The sequence below is a fragment of the Psittacula echo genome, assembly GCF_963264785.1.
Source record: "Psittacula echo genome assembly, chromosome: 2".
Taxonomy (NCBI): Eukaryota; Metazoa; Chordata; class Aves; order Psittaciformes; family Psittacidae; genus Psittacula; species Psittacula echo.
Genome location: NC_137737.1, coordinates 38039735 through 38058971, shown reverse-complemented (window position 1 = coordinate 38058971; position 19237 = coordinate 38039735). Strand labels below are relative to the sequence as shown.

Here is a 19237-nt window from a genome sequence, read left to right as displayed (position 1 = left end):
TTGAAAACTACTGTGCTGCTAAACAGACAGGCACTTAAACCATGAATTAGTCTTTCTTGGAAGACTTTATTAGAGTAATTGTCTATAATACATAAGTAATTGTTTACTATTTTTTCTTTCCATGTTAAATTAATAAAAATGTGATTTACTTCTATCCTTTAGTGCTGAAAGGTGAATTGCAATTAGATTCGTTGAAACAGAAAGGAGCTGTTAAGAGGACCCTCTTCTTTGATTACCATCAGTCACATCATTATTTCTCCATTGTGATAGAAAGACAGAAACAGCTCCATTGCCAGGACTTTCTTGTTTATCTCAGAGTAAGTTGTTCAAAATATTTTGGACTGTCATCATCATTTGAGTAGTATCAAGCATTCAAAGAGAATAATAGAAAAAAGGAGCCACTGGAAAAGGAAGAACAATTTCCATTGTTCTTAGATCCCAAAATTGCAGAAATGTGAGACAAGAAAGCCCTCATCTGGGTGTCCAGAACATTCTTCTACCTGGGCAAAATTCTCTATGTAAATCTTTGGTTCATCTTTTGTCAATGTAAGTATAAAAGAAAGACTCCTTTAAAGAGTGTACAGTTCCTCTGTGTACAAATACATTCATTTCATGTTTTTCTGGAAATTCTGGTTAAATACTGCATCTCCTGATACAAAAATGCAAGATTGCTCTCCCTGTAATGTTCACAGTGGGACAATCCACTAAACATGCGAAAGATCATGCCAATTCATTTCCAAAGGTATTTTAAAGGAGTGTCACCAGCAATACTGGCCTACAATTAATCTATTTTTAAAATATTTTTAAAATATTTTAAAATGTTTTTAGAAAAATTAAAACTGTGGAACTGAAGTTGTGAAGGAGAAGGTGTCATTAGTTACTCACTTGCAGCTGGAATTACCTCATGCAATTGAAGCAGATTCCAAGACTGGTCCTAGAAATGCAGTGGGAGATAAAGAAGTCTCAAACAGTATGTAAAACAATACCTAGGCAATAAAGGTGGTGGAGTATTACTGTTGCTAATCCATATAAATTCTTGATTTTGGAGTAAACCAACAATGTTACCTCCACAAATCCACACATGCCCTGCCTCCATTCTGAAAGGAAGGTGGGCAGTAGCTGATAGGAGTTGGTTCTGTGTCTCTTTTAAACAGCTTCATTTTAGGCTAATGCTTTGAAAAATTTCTGAGTCTACTCAGCTCAGCCAGCTTCTTCCAGATGTGGGGCTGTGGAGGCAATGTGTTCTGGGCATTCCAGTTACTGGTGAGTCACTTTGCTTTCCTAATGACATTGCCTACAGCCATAATTTGGCCAGCAGCTGTCAGAACCATATCTTTACCTTTGATAAAGACTGAAGTCTGAATCTGTTGCCACAGTGGACTAATCTAAAATAATTATATTTAACCATTGGTTTTTATTATGTGATTGTTGCTTACAGGATGAAACAGAATTTAGAGATAAACTATCTCCCATCAGTATAAACTTGAATTATAGTTTGGATGAATCCAGTTTTGAAGATAGCTTGACTGTGAAGCCAATACTGAACTATTACCAGAAAAGCTCATTAACAGAACAGGTATGAATCTTGCATGCCACATTTTCTGTGTTATAAACATGAAAGCATTTACAAATACTCTGTCATCTTCCTTATAACAGAATATCATGCCAAGAAATTGCACAACAAGGATTTAATTAGTTCAAAATGTAAATTGAATATAAATATAGAAACAGACAGGCCTTTAAAGCATTTCCAAAACTTTGTTGTGTTGATAATTTTAATTTCATTCTAGAATATATAAGCCAATTTAGTGTGGGAAAGGGCCTGAAAAGTGTTAACTATTCTGCTAAGGGCATAGTTGACAGTATAAATAGTCTCCAACTACTCATGTGGAAAGGAACTTACAGAAATGAGAAAGAGATTGATTCACTAAAGCAGTGCTAGTGATACTAAAGACATTTGAGTTAGTGATAGTCAATGAAGTGATTTAGACTCTGAAGGATGTACTAACTGTATTACAACTTCTTTTATTTTGCAACAATCCAGGCTTACATTCTGGTTGACTGTGGGGAGGACAACTTGTGCATTCCTGACTTGCAGCTTTCTGCTATGCCGTAAGTTATATAAAATAAATGATGCCACATATAACAAAATCTGGACTCTTACAGCTGCCTTAACAGAATGTGTAGAATACAGTTCTGTTGTTTGCTATAGCTACCCATTCTTACCTAATTTCCAGATTTTTAATTTGCACATCCATTTCCTGTAGAAAATCCAGAAATGGAGAAATACACACTTGAAAATGTATTTTTGTCGTAGGCTTTCATGACGTTTAATGGCTATCATAGAAAATATTGTTTTGCAAGTGTTTGCTAGGAGTGATTCTAGTTGTCTTAATGCTGAGAGATAATACCAATGATTGTTCAAAGATTTTAAATTTGTTCATTTCAGTGTGCCAGTGACTTTGAACTTGGGACATGGTTCACCTGAACTGAGTGTACAGTGAAGTGAATGCATCTCAGAATAACAGAACTTCAAAACATGGCAACAGTTCCTCCAGTAGAGGGAGAAATATGTGAAGTGGGGAACCTCTGACAGCTGACTGTGCCATCAAAATCAGTACATAGCTGTGAAAGGAAAGGGCACAGTGCCACTGAAAGTCTTCTGTCACCGTTCATTTTACAATGGGCATGAGGGGAAAACTGGAATTCCACCACTCTTGTGCCCTCTGGAAAACACTGCTGATGGGACCCCTGTGGCAAGCAGTTCCTCCAAAAAATACTTCTTTCTGGTTAGAAAGTAGTCAGGCTCTGAAATTTTGTATCAGTAACTTTCAAGTTCTGTGGTAAGCCACAGGACCTACCCAGTGCTGGCATTCTTTCCCATGGGGTCATTTTTATGGAAAATATTTTATTCTGTGTTCACAGAATATTTTTCAAAACAGATGCTATGAGAGCAAAATGTCCTTCTGCTTTATTCATATGTAAATTGTAATTGTGCATGTTTTAACTCCTGACAAGTAGTATGTCCTTTACAGGGATAAAGATTGGCTAATAATTGGAGAAGAAAACTATGTCATGCTCATAATAAATCCACGGAATGATGGGGAAGGAGCCTATGAAGCTGAACTACACATAAAGATTCCACCTGAAGCAGATTACACTGGGGTTGAACGTAACAACAAGGTAAAGGAAAATCAAAATGTTAGTGATAAAAAATCACCACCTTTTAGGATATTCCATCCAATAGCATCAAGTAAAGAGGTGCCTCTTATGGAGGAAGGTTCCATTGACTCTCAGCTGTCCTTGCTTACACAGTCCAGGTTAAAGATTAGCTATGTCACCAGAAGTTGGGAAGGACAGGAGCATTCTGTTCAGTCAGCTCAAGTCCAGCTCCTTGCTATTAACTTAGTTATCATATAGGTGCTGTCAGATTTCTCCTAGGGCTAGAGATATTTGCATCATTCAGATTCTGAAACAGTAAACCTTACCAGTACCGGGGAGTGATAGTACAGAATTCCCTGAGTGCTTCCAACCTTGGATCCTGTGTTACCAGCTCTCAGTCAAAGTTAATGAGCCCTGCTGAACCCCAGACACTTGGACACTGCTTTCTTATGGTCCCAGCACACCAGTGTTTTACCATTATTAAGGATATCCCAGTCTCTGATATCCTGAATAGCTGAACATAGACTGCAGTATAAACTTGACCCATTTGTAGTCATTATCTTATCTTACGAATAGGCCAGAAAAGCAGTTCTAATGTAAAATGTGTCAGTGTTCACAGAAGGACTAATGTTGACTGAAGTCCTGCTGAGCTGTACTGAACACACAGTGTTTCCTTTTTGGGTCTGTTTGTTTTCTGAGATCGAAGGCGAAACACTATCCTGCAAACAAGCAGAGTGTTCATGTATTCTCTCTTGGACACCAAGTCTCAATCGCCTCATCTGCACATAAATCTCCCAAGCTGTTGCAACATGAGCTTGCTTTTTTCTTTCAGTGCCTGGAATGTTCAGAAGGGCCTCTCAAGGGTGAGAGTGGGAGAAAACAAGTTAATTTCCTTTCTAAAGGCAAATGTTTTTAAGGAAGTTGAAAGTAACTTACCAGCCATTTCCTTATCCTCTTACTTTTCATACTTATTCCATACAAAGAGATGTCATTAAGTACTTTCTGAGATGGAGCAAAACATTAGTCTTACTATGTCATTCTTAGTGTCTTCTGCATTTCAAGGGCAGTTTTCACAAGGGTTACGTGTGGTACTGAAAGCAAGTTTAGTCTTTCTATTGGTTTTAAACTGTAAATATTTTTAAAACTATGGTCTTCATGATACTATGATTCCATTTAAATAAACTGAAAAATTCACGTCTTAGTGCATTTGGAAAGAAACTGATATTGTAATTTTCTTTAAAAAGACAAAGCTAAAATCTTCTGGCATTTAACTGCTGGTGGAGGTTGGCTCTAGTATGTGTTCAGTCACTTTTCTGTACTGCCATATGTCACCTAAAACTGCTGTGAACATGACAAAGAACATATAATCTTTGTAATTTAAAAAGAAAATTTAGACCGGAAAAAACAAGTTTTTAAACTCAAACATTCTTTTATAACCTTCCTGTGTTGTTTTTTCATTTAATTCATTCTGTCTAAACATACAAATTAAGTCATTTGACCACTTCAAACAAGAATTAGCAGGGGTTTTAATTTTTTTCCTGGAGTGCTCCGAGGTTCATGTGTTACCAGCATGGCCAAATTCTTAGGGGTTATAGAATAAATGAGAATAAATTAAAGAGGGACTTAATTATTTCAATCTATAGGGCTTAAAAAAAACCCAAAACAACGGAGGTTAAACTGCTTGACAAGAACACAGAAGAAGTTATCATACTGCTATGCAGTAACCACTGAGGTATGTGGAAAAAAGGTCTCTAGGTCTGTTGGTACTTTGAGGCATGGACCATAGATTAAAATTAATGTTTTACTGTCAGTTTCAGTGGAGTCAGGATTTCACTTCTGAATCTGAGTTTGCACTGCACCCTGCCAATGGGGCATCTGTGACTGCTCCTGAAATATACTTCATTTAATACAGTCGTTTGAGCAGACAGTTGGATTTGTGGTAGAGCCTGTTGCAATTATGCTCTTAAAGCTCTGCAGCTAAGGATTTCTTTGACTCTTCAGTGTATCAGTGTTTACAGTCCTCTGTGTAGCTGTTTTTCTCCAAACTGCAGAATTCCTTGGGTTAAGGCAGAGATAATATTCACCTCAGAGCAAGAAAAACTGGTAGACTCAGAGCAGAATAAATGAAGTGTAATGAGCTGAGTAAATCATTTGATGCATTTCTGATGGAACTGAAAAATGTTTAGAATCAAATCATTCCATTATGCTGCCATCATTTCAAAGTAACTATATTAAGCTACCTTATTATGGGGTTACTCTGAATTTAGTTTACCTAATAGAGAAACAAATTTATGCCTTAAGTGTTTCCTGTCCAAACTGAATTTTTGCAAACAATTTATTGAGTTATATACATCATTTGAATTACACTCGGAAAGTGTTAGAGACAACAACTTAACTGAAAGTGTTAGAGACAACAACTTAACTGAAAATTCACTTGCCTTCAGCTTTATGGAATACAATGTTTGACCTGCCTCAGTTGACATTATCTTGTTATCTCCAGCCTGATTTTGTAGCATATTGTACATATACTGTGCAACTGTACCAAGGGAGTATTTTGCAAAGATGTACATGATCAAAGGCAAGCGGAGAGCCAAGTAAATGCATGTGATCTTAAAGTTTGAGGCCAAGGATGTGATTTTGAAGTTTCAATGATTCTTGCACATACTGATACTTCCTTCAGTCAAAAGCTGATTAATGAAATGCAGTGACTTACAATGAAATCAAATGTGTTATTCATTAGCTGTATTGCTGAAACACTTAAAAGGTCCAGAGAACAGGTAAATGAGTAAATTACCACAGCTTTACTAGTTCCTGGAAACCCACTGGCTTGTAGTAACTGTCCAAATGCATTAGGTGTGGAGTTACTGAGATTAGCTGCAATGGAAAAACTATAACCACATATTATATTACCTCATATTTCCATGGCCAGCAGTAGATCCAGAGACAGTATATACATGCTGTATGGTATATTCTTACACCACAACAGCACGACTGTGTGTTTGAACCCCAAGCCATTGCTTGAATACTGTGCACTAATCCTTCCCAGTGAAAGAGTTTCCCATATTGAACCCCTCAATCCTGCCTTAGTAGCAATGGCTGGAACCCAGATTCTCATGGAATAATTAGAAGAAGTAGGTCAGGCAAATACAAAGACTAAAAGGTATTTGTTCCACACCAAATACATGATGTATTTTGGCATAACTGTTTCTGCTCAGGCTAGAAACTGCGGATCACAACCAGATTTATATTGCAGTGGATAAGCGCTGAGCTTATCCTCATGCCTTTCTGAACTAAAGCATGACACTGTCTTAAAATAGGAGAAGACCTGAAACATTCTTATCTTACCTGAAAATTCTTACAATAAGTCCATGGTTGCTGACTAGATGAGATATGATTTGAATCTTGCGAGGACAAATACTAGTTCTTCATACCTCAGCTAGATGAGAAGCTAGATTCTGACACCTCGTACCTAATCCATCCACTTTTCCTCAGAAAATAAAATTGGAAGGTGTTGATCAAGGAGAGGGAGGAGATGTCTTTACTCCGCGGCCTGTTGTGCTTAACTGTTCTGGCATCAATTAGTAATTCATCGCTAAGACCACCAGAAAGAGTTTCAAGTTTGTAGGCTGCCTGGATTACTTAAAGCATCCAATCATTTTCCAGTTAAAATGCACCCTGGGAGCACATGTGTTAATTGTTGGGGTTTTGCTTCTGCCAAAAAGACCATGTGTTGCTATAAAAATATAAATTGCTACCAGTGGCAGGTAGAAGGGTTTTGTGGCAAAACCTTCCATCTGGCTGAGTTCCATATGAACTCACCCATACTGACAATGGTAGGTATATAAGTCTCTGCTCTTGCTTACTTCTTGCCTGGTTTTAATTTTCCTGTTTTGTACTTAACCACCTCAAAAAGGTGACCAGTGAATAAAAAAAGGCAATAAATCTCAGTATTGAAGGAATTCTACCACATCTGACCCTTTTTCACATCTTTATGCTGCACAAATTAGCTTTTGTGATGCTGGTCATATATATTCTGTGCCATTAATCATTTTCAGTCTAAGAGCATAACCTTTAAATTGGGGAAAACCTACTCAGAAATCTCTATTTGCTCAGACTTTGAGGGGCAAAACCTATGTGATAAGGGCTGATTTGCTATCTGTGCTGGTCTATGATACAGTATTAATAAAGTGCCAAATGTCAAATTTAGATGGATTTTTATTTTCTAATATTTAGACCTCAGTTTCAACATGCACCACCAAACAAAATGAAAACTATAAACCCACACATTAAGCTAAAATGAACAGTTTTCCAAACAAGTGTGGTTTCAGCTGTATTAATGCCCTCTTTTCTCCCATGTGTTGATTCCCACCTCTAATTAACCAGCTGGAAAGAGTGCAAAAATCCCTCCCTCCCAAACCTAGAGAGTCTTGAAAAGGCTATTAGTGCACTGGACATGCTGGTAACAAACTTTGTTTCCTCCTAGCAAACTGTAAAAGTGTCAGTATACAATGAGGCATATTGACTGAGGGCACACTTCACATGGGCTCCTTTTAGGACATGCCCTATCTTTTCTTTTAATCTCAGGAAATGATAAGGTCAGCATGTCCGTGCTGACTTTTACAGATAAGAATTAATCACTAGTCAGTGGTCTGCAGATTTCTCAGGTCTTTTTATATAGAGCATGACCTTGCACGTATTGTTTAATCTGTAAGAATCACAAATGAGAGGAAAGGCAGTGAGAGAGCCTTATAGCAACAACTAGCTGCATCCTGCTTTTACAAGGCTGGTTTACTTCTGCACAGATGTGAAAGTATTTTCTTTTATTGAATATGCTGAAGAGGAAAACAGAAAAATTAGCAAACCTTTTGTTGCTTTGTCTTACTCTGTATCTCCTAACTTGCACTATTTGTGGCTGTTTCTCCTTCTATACAGTCTGGTTTGCCACAGATGATAACAACTAGTGATAAAGACTAAAGGGTGAAAAATAAAAAATGATACATTTAACATTAAGAGCTTTAGAGGGAAATTATATGAGCATATCCTCGAAGTCACTGAACAAAACTGCCTGAGAAATGTTAGGTACAAACTGGACTTCTAATGAAGAGTTGCTGGAAAAACAGTTAAATTGTACTTATTGCTGTAAGCAAAAAGTACTTTAATTTCTGATAATGTGAAAATCTATAATCTCCTTTATTGCTGAATTCTAGACACAGGTAACAGTTTATGTTTTTACACAAGTATTTAATATTCTAAGTACTTTACCACATGTTAGAAAATAAAGTTCTAGACTTAGTCCATGATAAAGTTCTGCTGATGCCAGAAATTCAGTCTGTAGAGACTTCTCATGATGGATGATAACAACTATGGCAATTAATGTGAGGCCTATTCTTCTCATCCAGTTTTGCCTACCCTTTTTCTCTCTGTTGAGTCATCGGGGCTATAGGAATGAATCACAGCAACAAAGCAGTATATTAAAGCTAGGAATAGAATGATCTCATCATGGCTTTTAAGATACTGGGAAACTTTCCTGTTTGTTTTTCCCTGGCATCAGTTTTCCCCCATTGTCTGACAATAACCAACTAAATGTTTTTATAGTGCACTGAGCAGGTGTCTGAAATCAAAAGACATGTCACAGTCAAAAAGACATCACTTTCCCAACCGGATACATTTCACTGTGACCTCTGACCTCCATATTGGTGTCCTTTTGTTACAGGCACTACGTGTATTGAGCTGTGATTACAAGATGGAAAATGAAACTAGAATGGTGGTTTGTGATCTTGGGAACCCCATGGTGGCTGGCGCAAACGTAAGGGAAAACCAGATGCATTTACTGATTTTTACCTAATTGAATTTTAAAGGGGAGAAAATGGAAAACTACTCAATTAGCAGAATGTGTCCCAGTAAGCAGCATGTAAAGCAAATTATTTACTTGGACAGGAAATAGTCAGTGTAGTAAGAGGAAGAACTGTGCTTCTGAAAAACTAACAATTTGGTGTTCTGAAAGGTTAGTGATGTTAAAGCCCATGTTTTATTTCACTTACTGTAAAGAAAATGAGTGGCTCAGTTTAAGTCAGAGAAGTTGCACTAGTATAATGAGGAGAGAATCCCAATCTATAATGTGATCTGTTTATTTCTCCCTTTTAGTATTCCTTCTACTTATGATATGTATAGTAAATGACAGCTTTTTTGCCTGATTATTATCTTGAGTGTGCAAGAGTTTTCTTATCAGTTTATATCATGACTTATATATATGTGAAAATATGGTTGGAATCAAGTTTTCTTTCAAGTTATGAATGTCATTCTGAACATTTTCCTGAGACATTTACTCATAAATCATGCTACACATCAGATGGAACATTGATAGCCTTGTTTTTAGACAAAAGTGGAACTGAATTAATAACTGACAATGGACAGCAGATAAGGATTAAACATAGGTTTGGAGATGAAAAAAGTGCTACCCATTCCACAGCTGTCATGACTTCTATTTCATGACAAGACAGGGCAATCCCAGAAGTGTTGAATCCATTAATGCTGGGCTATTGATCCCCCTCCAGAGGAATTCTAGTGCCGCTCATAAATTTATAAATGCTATGAATATTCAACTAAAACCAGATAATCCAACTTTTATACCTAGATAAAAAGCTGTCCTAATAAAATCTAAGCGGTCAACATTAACATACATGAAGAATAAACAAGAGCTTTTAGTTGAAAACTACCACAGTTTGCATTTCATATTGGACCTGGGCCTTTGCAAAGAAACCAAAGCAAATCTTAGTATTTTCAAAATCCTACTAAATTAAGATTTGTCCTATGAAAGATCAATTCACTCTTCAGCATTTCTATAAAGAAGTGTTCTCCTGGCCTCTTATGTTCTTGAAGCATTTCCTGCCTGACCCTCAATAGTAAGAACAAATTGGGTTATAGAAAAGGAGACTGGGACTAGAATAAACTTGTTTGGGTCATAGGGTTAACTTCAGATCAGTCATGGAGCTTTTGAAAATGAATGTGAGACGAGGTGTCTCATACAGTCTGCTTTCATGGTCATGAGCAGTCCCAGAGAGACTCTTTAGTATTATAAGAAGCTGGAAACCACTGAAAAATTAACTCCAAGCGATGGACCTACTGGGAGCAGGAACCTGCCTGGTGAGGATTGTTCTCTACTTAACTACTGTGAACTAGAAGTCTGAAGCTGGTACTATAAACATTTTCTAGGAAGGACATAGAGAAGAGAGCAAAAAGGTTTTGTAGATCTTGGTTTATTCTACTAAATGAAACTCCTAAAAAGTAAGAGTAGTTGAAAACCTTTCTGAGGAATGGAGTTTTCATAATGAGATTATGGGAGGCAATGATAGGCTGAAGCATTAGATATATTCCAAGTCAAGTCAAATAATTTCTTGTACCAGAAAACCAGATCTGGATTATCTGCTTAGTGGTTTCCTGGTTAGTCTCATAGCAGTAGCAAACTCTCAGGATACAGACTGAAGTGGACAAGAATCTTGTGGATGGTCAGAATGCAGTGGCAGGGGGGAAGGACAGCATAGAAACACATGGGTTTAGAAAAGAAAAGGAAGACTGACCACAAAAGACACTGACATTGTATACCAGGCTAGGAGCATATCTTACCAGTGTGCATATTGTCATAAACATAAGCAAAGGAAAGGTCTGAATGTGGCAGTATTAGACTACAGCCTTTCACACTCCTCCGTTTGAATCCAAAGCCCTGTTTCTACATCATCCTTGACCCAAAATGCTGGCAGTGTGATGACTTCAGGAATGCTATTTGATGGCCACTAAAGCAGTACTACTCTCATCTGTCTCCTTATGAAGTCTCACCGCATAACTAATCCTGGTTTTTTTCAGGATGAGCTCTATGGCTGCCATAAATGCACTGTTACCAAATATTCCTAGGCAAAATATTTCATAAAGACAAACAGAAGAAGCATAATAAAACAGCAGGGTTCATAACATGTTGAAGGATATTCTGTCTTATATACAAAAGAATCCAGTGCTTAAAATAAAGGCATACAAAGATAGAGCATTACAAAGCCAATTGGCAAAAGTGCTTGAGTATAGTGAGTGAAAGCTTAAAGCCTAACTTTACCTTTGAAAAGAGCTCTCCTGGAAGCTTAGTAAAGGTGAGAGGACTTGAGCTTTTTCAGTCCAAATGCATTTATGATGGCAAATGTACTTCCAAAAGTGAAATACCAGCCCTTTGTACTAGTCGCATAAATCACGAAAGGTTGCTCTGATCCACTTCCAGTTTTGCAAAACAATTCTGCTCTGGCAGGAGATCAGTTATTCTCAAAATACTTGTTCAGAAAGGGACTCTTTGTGGAAGTTGTGAGGGAGTGGGAAGGGAGGGTTAGGTCACAATCAAACATTCCTAAAACTCTTAACTATTGAGTCACTCTAATGACTTTTCAGCACCCTGAAATCCTAGAATTCTTGAACTCCTTAAGATCAACTTCTGAGTGTTGTGTCAGGATTTTGTGATATAACCCATGGGATATTACTGCAGCAGGCTACAGAGTTGTCTGGCTCTACACATCTTCAAAAAGGGTTATTGACATCAAAATTGGTGTGTCTCTGACTTTGGGAAGGTAAATCACAATACCATATAGCCCAGAATGCAAACTAAATATCGGATACCATTTCACTGGCAAAGAGTGCTCGAAGTGCTTATTTATGACAATGAAATGGACCAGACTGACAAACTTCCTAATGCCTGTGCAGCAGCCATAGAAAGTGAGATGTAAGTTTATCACAAATGCTGGTAGAGCAATTTGAAAATTAATTGAAATGGATAGAAATAAGTTTAGAAGACTGGGAGACTTGTAAGGTCTTGCCTATTTCTTGGTATGTACCGAAGTGATTCTTCAAGAGCACAGAGATTTAATCTGCAATGCATATGAAAGACACTTCAAAAAAAGCTAGCCCTCTGTTTCCCAATGTACTCCTAGATACTGTCACACATAATAACAGATTAAAGCTTATCCCTAAAGCAGAAATTACATGTATTTCTAAGCTACATGATGCTACTGATGTGGAAAATAATGCAATTTTAATTAAACTAGCTTCACTTGGAAAATTTTAAATAAAATTAAACTATTCTGATAAAATGATTGGCCTACTAAAATAAGGAGGTTGAGTGATAGCTAAGTTACAAGCTCAAGCAAATTCAACTCCTTTGGCCTCAGTGTGTTTTCAGCAAGGGCATGTGGACATCTTTGCCCCACTATTAGTAGCAGTGTCAAGGTCCACTTGACATTAACAAAGTCATACCATCATACAAAGGCAACATCTGCAGCTTATTAGACTTGTACAGTAGGAGTGTATTTCGGTATTAGATAAGGGATTAAGTCTCAGGGATATAACAGATCATCAAAACTGCAGTTCATGTCTGGTCTATCAGAGGAAAATTTTATCTTAGGTTCATCAAATCTTTTTTGTTGTTGCTATAAGTAGAAACAAATGTATACAAACTGATTAGTAAAAGCAGTGAGAGAAATGCCAAGTTGAATAAATGCCAAGTTGAATATTTAGAAATTTTTGTCTCAGAGATTAAAAAAATCTTTTTATTTTTGAAGGTGAATGAAATATCAATACAGTTGTTAAAGTCATCTCCGAAAGTGGTCTCAAAAAACAACTTATCCATTGCAAGTCAGCTATTCAGCTTCTGTTTAATTGAATGAACATTATATTTTAATTTTAAAGGTTTAACTTCTGAAAAGAGAGTTTAGCTATAGCTATACCATTTAAACTGTTAGAATTCAAAGATTTGAATTTGCTATTTCTTTTATGATGACAGTATTGCTTTCAGCATAGGATAACTGAAAGCAGTAATTGAAACGTTAGCTAAGTCTTGTTCTGGAAATGGAGTAAAATTCAGTGATGCACCACTGCAAGGGAGGAAAGAAGGAGAACTGAATGAAAATTAAAAGCTTGGGAAAAAAGAATTGATTAAACATCTGAAATGACACCCACAGAGGAAAATGGCTTCTCTTCAATAATGTTGAATGTAGGTCCCAAACATAAAAGTCTACATTGTTGTGTCCTGATTTGTCGCTGGCAGTGCTAACCCAAGTATGTTAAGGAAAATGTGCCAAGCAGACAGCTCTTCTTCTTTTTTTTTGTTTTTGTTCTTCCACCCTCCCCCATAATCAAGTCAGATACTGGCAGAGATGAAGGAATGATGTCCTAATTTCCTAATGCCTTTTGATGAATTTCTCAGGAAGATTGTTTCTCCACATGAAGAATATGACTATATGTAACCATCCTTTTTAAAGAAATGAAAGCACAGCATGCAAGTTATCTGGCAGGAAATTCTACCATCAGGCAATAGGGGAGGGAGTGAGAAGTTGTACAAGATTGCAGTCAGTAGACTTTGCTGACAGTTTCAATGCAAAACTTACGTTACAAAAATTCAGAGATTTAAAAGACATGCAGTTGAAATGAGGCAGTTAAAAATATTAATTTAAGCATTGCAGTACAATTTTATTAATTTAACGCTGAGGGCAGATGGTGTCTCCTACCGCTCCCATGCCACTTAGATACCAGGCCTGTAAATAGGTACAGCTAGAGGCTTACAGAGGTCCCACCACATGTTATTGTATATTCCTCCTTCAGTTAGCCCTCAAGTTCATTCTCTCTTATGAATTAACTTGTTTTGCTTTACTCTGTGCCCATTTACAAGGCAAATGGAAATTACCAGAGGAAGGAAGCAAGGTCTGCATAAACACAAGGTAGCACTTATCTCCTTCAGGTTTGGGAACTGTGTTTTACCCTCTACCTTCTGTAGTCATACACTGCAAGTGTAATGACTACAAGTGTAATGACTACAAAGGTGACAAGCTGACATGCAAATACTTTGAAGTTGTATTCCTCTTAACTGAACTGCAATGAAAAACTCAAACCAAATCAAGCTAAGCTATTGAGCTGCTGCTCAAGAAAAACAAGTCATCAGTCAGCCCTGCAACACCTAAAACATGCAGCTCATATGTCCCAGTTACAAAGACAACAGCAGGAGCAGGAAGCCTTGGAGACATGGATAAAGGCATGCACGGATGGAGGCAGGGATGGGAGGTGCCAAACAGCTATTACTTTCTTTTGACTTGGCAAAGTAAAGCAAAGACTATCTGGATGAAGAAAGGCCCACCGCTGTGTTCTTGGGAGCATGCTTCTCTGTTGCTCTTGATCTTTCCTCTGTCCAGCCAAATTTTCCATCTGGTGACATACACTGGCAGGATGGTATTTCTTCCTGAAAACAACTAGGTAATATTACTTCATACTGGTTTTAAAAAGCAGCAGACATACAGGTCTGTGAAATGAAATGTTGAACAGTACTGCTTTCTTGATATGGAGAGATCAACCATTGTTAGTAACCTGTTGTTTTATTTCTTTCTCAGTTCTCTACAGGCATTCGATTTTCCGTTCAGCATTTTGAAAATGCAGATTTCAGCATCAGTTTTGAGCTGCAAATAAAAAGGTTAGATGTTTTATCAAATTCTGAATTCTTATACATATCTGAAGTTTAATGTATAAGATCACTTTGGTATAAGTAGTTATGTCACAGGCTTTCCTATGGTAGCCTTCTTCAGGAAGTTTTGTAGAATTGGAACCTTGTTAGCTTTTTTTATTTAGTCTTAGAGTTATTCTGAGGATTTTATTTTGTTAAAATTCAGATTAACTGATTTTAGTCAGTGATCCAAGGATCTTCTACACATTTGCCAAATTTGCACTGTGCTTTCCACTTTAGAATTAACAAACAGTGATCACCTTGTAACAAAGTTCTGTATTTAAAAACATGTCATGCTCTGAAAATAAAAAGACATGCCACTTCTTCACAACAGTTCAGAAAATAGAAGGAGAGCAGTTAAAATGTGCTCAACAGATTTACTGGCATGAAGAGAGAAAAATGGTTTCAGTTTGGTGGTTTCAGGTGAACCTTTGTTGTTTTTCCATTAGTTTCCTCCACATTTGTTGGACTGAAATATTACTGCTGGAGAATACAGCGAGCAGTACTTCCTCCACAGGGGAAAAAAAAAGCACAGTACGGGATGCTCTAGAATAACAGCAAGAACAAACTTCTTCAGTATGTGGCAAGGTTTCTGCTTCATCTGTCCTCCACAAATGCACACCGGAGTTCCTGATGTGCCCTCCTGCCCCCCACACAGAGACTTAATTGCTAATGTCTGGCCTTTAATGAGGGCCTTGATCATGTTCACTGTGGTAAATAACTGAGACACTTAAAACGTTTAAGTCATGTTTTCATAATGTAACCCTTGAAGGAAGGGAAGTGCAGGAACTCAGAAAGGGCACAACAGTGCCACAGAAGACAATGAGGTGCTGGGTCAGGCCTCAGACCTCTCCAGGGGTCTGGCTGGTGAGCTGGAGATCATGTACGCGCTTCTCCAGAGAGAGATACAAGATAGGATGTATAGCTTTCAAGCCCCATGTCCATACCACTGTTCACTGTCAGGGCATTAATGCAAGCAATACAGTTTTAAATGGGTATTGAAGGATCTTGTTGCTACCCTTTTCATACTACGAAATTGGAGACACTCAGAGATTTTTGGGTAGCTAGATCTGTCCAGATAATAAGAGTGGAGGGTAGGTCAGTTTTGTAGAAAAAGTGAGAAAGCTGTACTAAGGAGTAAGTCTGAACTTCAGGAAATAGCAACATCTCATGCTTCTCAGTGAGTGTGACTCATTAAAACGTAAAGGGAGGAAATATGTTGAGTGACCAAAAAAGACCAGTTTCCACAAACTGGTATCAAAATGCTGAAGGATACACCAGTGTTTTTACTTAAAAAAAAAAAAAAAAGAACTTTTTTGCATAAAGAATGTACAATGCAGTTAAAACTCACTGCTTTGTACATTCATTCTCAAGCAGCACTACAGTTTGTGCTCATCTGTGTCCTTAGTGAACAGGTAAAACAATCTTAAAAGAAAAAGGAAACAGAAATCCATTAAGGCAGAAACAGGATATCACCTAAATGGAAGGAAAGGGAAGCAGAGGTGATGTCTGAATTTGTGTCCTGGTCCAAGTTATTCAAAAGAAAGACCTTTAGTTTGCTTCAAAACATAAAGTGGAAAATAAATATTTTCGTTTGCAAGACTGAAGTTCATTCCTTAAAGGAAATAAGCAAGAGGCTGAGTAGTGTCTTGGAATCTGATTCTTTTCCTGATGTGGACTTTGCTAGGCAATTATATGCCCCTTAAAGAAGGGAGATGTCCTGCACTTTCATTTAAAGTCCTGCACTTTTATTTATTTTTATTTATTTTCTTCTCTACAAAATACCATAAACTACAAACAAGTTTTGAATGCATAATATATATGATCAAAATCTGTATTTTAATTCTGTGGAAAATAGCACCATTATACAAATTGGAGAGCAGTTTATTCTAACGAATTCATGATAGAGTCATTTTTACACTTAAAGCAACTTTTGTATTTTTGTACTCAAAGCAATGGATATAGAGGATTATATCAAAAGTTCAAATTCTATTTGAGGGGAATCTACATTAATTTACAGACAAATTAGAGCTGCTCCTAATTTTAGCAATCTGTAACCAGAAAGCCTGGATCAAAGCAGTGTTGCCCTTTACTCCTCAGGAGTCAGTCGCTGGGAATGCTGGCCTCCTCTGTATGTTTCCATTTGACTGATGCTACCCAGATGTGATAACAGTAAACTGTGACAGCAACAGAAACTTGGTCTGCATGAAGCAAGGAAGTACTTCCATACTTGCTTGGAAAAAACCCTCCAAATTTAGGATCATTAATCCCATAATTAAATAAATTTTAAATCTGCAATTATTTTTTTTCACTATCTTCATGAATATGAACCTGGAAAACTTTCTTTATGGGAATGGGCTATAGTCATAGAGATGGCCTTTTGAAGTAAGAGAAACTACCTTTAAGAATTTGCAATAAGGCAACAAAACGAGTAAGTGCGCTAGGCTTTATACATAGGGGTCTGTTTTCGCTGTTAAGTGGGATTAAGACTATAAACACTCTCTGAATAGGGGAGGAGAGAAAATAAAGGTAAACAGTTTATTTTGGTTCCTTTTTCTTCAAAGACTGTCATGCAGAAGTCACAAGTTTGGAGAGTCATAAAATCAAATATTTTTTATAACAAAGCCTATCTTGTTCACTAACACTGCCTTCTTCCCATGCATGAAACACTCTTGTATGCTATTAAGATACTCCTATCCATACAGATAGCCAAGTTGAACAAGGAATTTACATGATATTCTGAGCTAAATAAATTTACATCATATTCATGCATAGGATTCTTCAAAGGAAGCTTGAGTTGATTATTAAACATGTGATGAGCTCAAATAGTATCAAAGTGACATACCAGTGTCCTACAAGGCTGAAAAGTGGTGATACCAAGCCAATGCTGTAATATGTCCAATGGCATTGCTTCCTAATTGTAGGCCTTGTGATATTCAGTGCTGTATTTATAACATTCTAGAGTTCTGCTAATTAACCTTTTTCAACCCTTGTTTACAGTTCTAACAAGATTAATCCCACCAGCAATTTAGTTAACCTCCATATCAACATCAGTGCTGCAGCTCAAGTACAGATCAGAGGGTAAGTATTTAATCATTTCAATTCGTAACAGTAGCAACTATTTTTTTTATTAAATCTTTTCACATATAATAATCTCATGTAGTGAATCTTTTGGCACGTTATAATCTCAAATACCTTATCCATCCAGAACTTCTCAGAATTCCCAGGGAGTGTCATCCCTACTAGACTTGTGGGGCTACTAAGGATTTGCCAGGTTACGTAGGGCTAGATTACCCGCATGGACTCCAATCAATTTACTGAGTATCTGTGCAAGTGCAGTATGCTGTAGAACCCCACACTGTCACAACACCAGTCAGAGCCAACATTTTATCTGAGAATTCAAATTATGTCTTGAAGTTGCTCATGCAAAATACCTGTTCATATGTGTAGGTCTGCTTAGGCACTTAATTCTGAAAACCAAAGCAGAATCTTCTGCTTTTATTCATGGAAGGATGAAACACATTATGGCGAGGCATATAGTAATAGGGAGTAGGGTGAGGCGTTTGGAGAAAGGATTAAAAACAAATGAGCTATGACAAGAGGTCAGTCAGCTACTGCTGTAGGATTCTTACATTTCCGTCTGAAACAGGTGCCTATCCACTGACACATGGGATGCCAAAACTAAACGAGCACAGGATATGATTTCTATCTCTATTCTCACATACAGCTTGGTTTCAGAAACTATAAAATGCATAAGGTGATAATTGCCAGCTGAACATGAGCCAGCTTGTGCCCAGGTGGCCAAGAAAGCCAAGAGCATCCTGGCTTGTATCAGAAACAGTGTGGCCAGCAGGACTTGGGAAGTGATCGTCCTCCTGTACTGAGCACTGGTGAAGCTGCACCTTGAATACTGTGTTCAGTTCTGGGACCCTCACTAGGAGAAAGACATTGAGGTGCTTGGGAGAAGCCAGAGAAGGGCAGCAAAAGCTGGTGAAGGATCTGGAGCACAAGTCTTATGAGGAGTGGCTGAGGGAACTGGGGTTGGTTAGCCTGGAGAAAAGGAGGCTCAGGGGGGACCTTAGGGGAGGTTTAGGTTGGATATTAGGAAGAAAAACTTCTTCACTGAAAGGGTTGTCAAGCATTGGAACAGGTTGCCCAGGGAGGTGGTTGAATCACCGTCCCTGGGGGTATTTAAAAGACATGCAGATCTGGCGCTTAGGGACACAGTTTAGTGGTGGACTTGGTAGTGCTAGGTTAATGGTTGTACTCAATGATTTTAAAGGTCCTTTCCAACCTAAACAATTCTATAATTCTGTGATTCCACGGATTTCAGACTACCCTGTAAAATCTTGGAACTAGACTCTATTCTGGCATCCTGGAGGAAGTCGGCAGGATGTGCTTTTAAAGTAAATAATTGCCCAAAATGCTTTTTTCTGGGATCTCAGGTTACCTACATCTCCTTTTCTCAAACTACAGCTCTGGACCTTAACCATTCTCAGCTTTGCGAGGGAAGAAGGGGGGTACATGGCACAGCTTCACTCCCACAGTCAGGCCATGAGG

At 37.7% G+C, this 19237-nt stretch overlaps 1 protein-coding gene across 1 annotated transcript in view; it reads left to right on the top strand.

Moving 5' to 3' along the window:
• Window positions 1-19237, top strand: part of ITGA8 (integrin subunit alpha 8) — a gene marked incomplete at both ends in the record, with an annotated part of 110809 nt that overhangs the window by 52467 nt on the left and 39105 nt on the right. The window contains 7 exons of the mRNA XM_080610454.1: window positions 163-317; window positions 1439-1576; window positions 2045-2112; window positions 3036-3183; window positions 8876-8968; window positions 14568-14647; window positions 17678-17758. Coding sequence (XP_080466580.1) covers window positions 163-317; window positions 1439-1576; window positions 2045-2112; window positions 3036-3183; window positions 8876-8968; window positions 14568-14647; window positions 17678-17758 — 763 coding nt within the window. The remainder of the gene's footprint in view (window positions 1-162; window positions 318-1438; window positions 1577-2044; window positions 2113-3035; window positions 3184-8875; window positions 8969-14567; window positions 14648-17677; window positions 17759-19237) is intronic.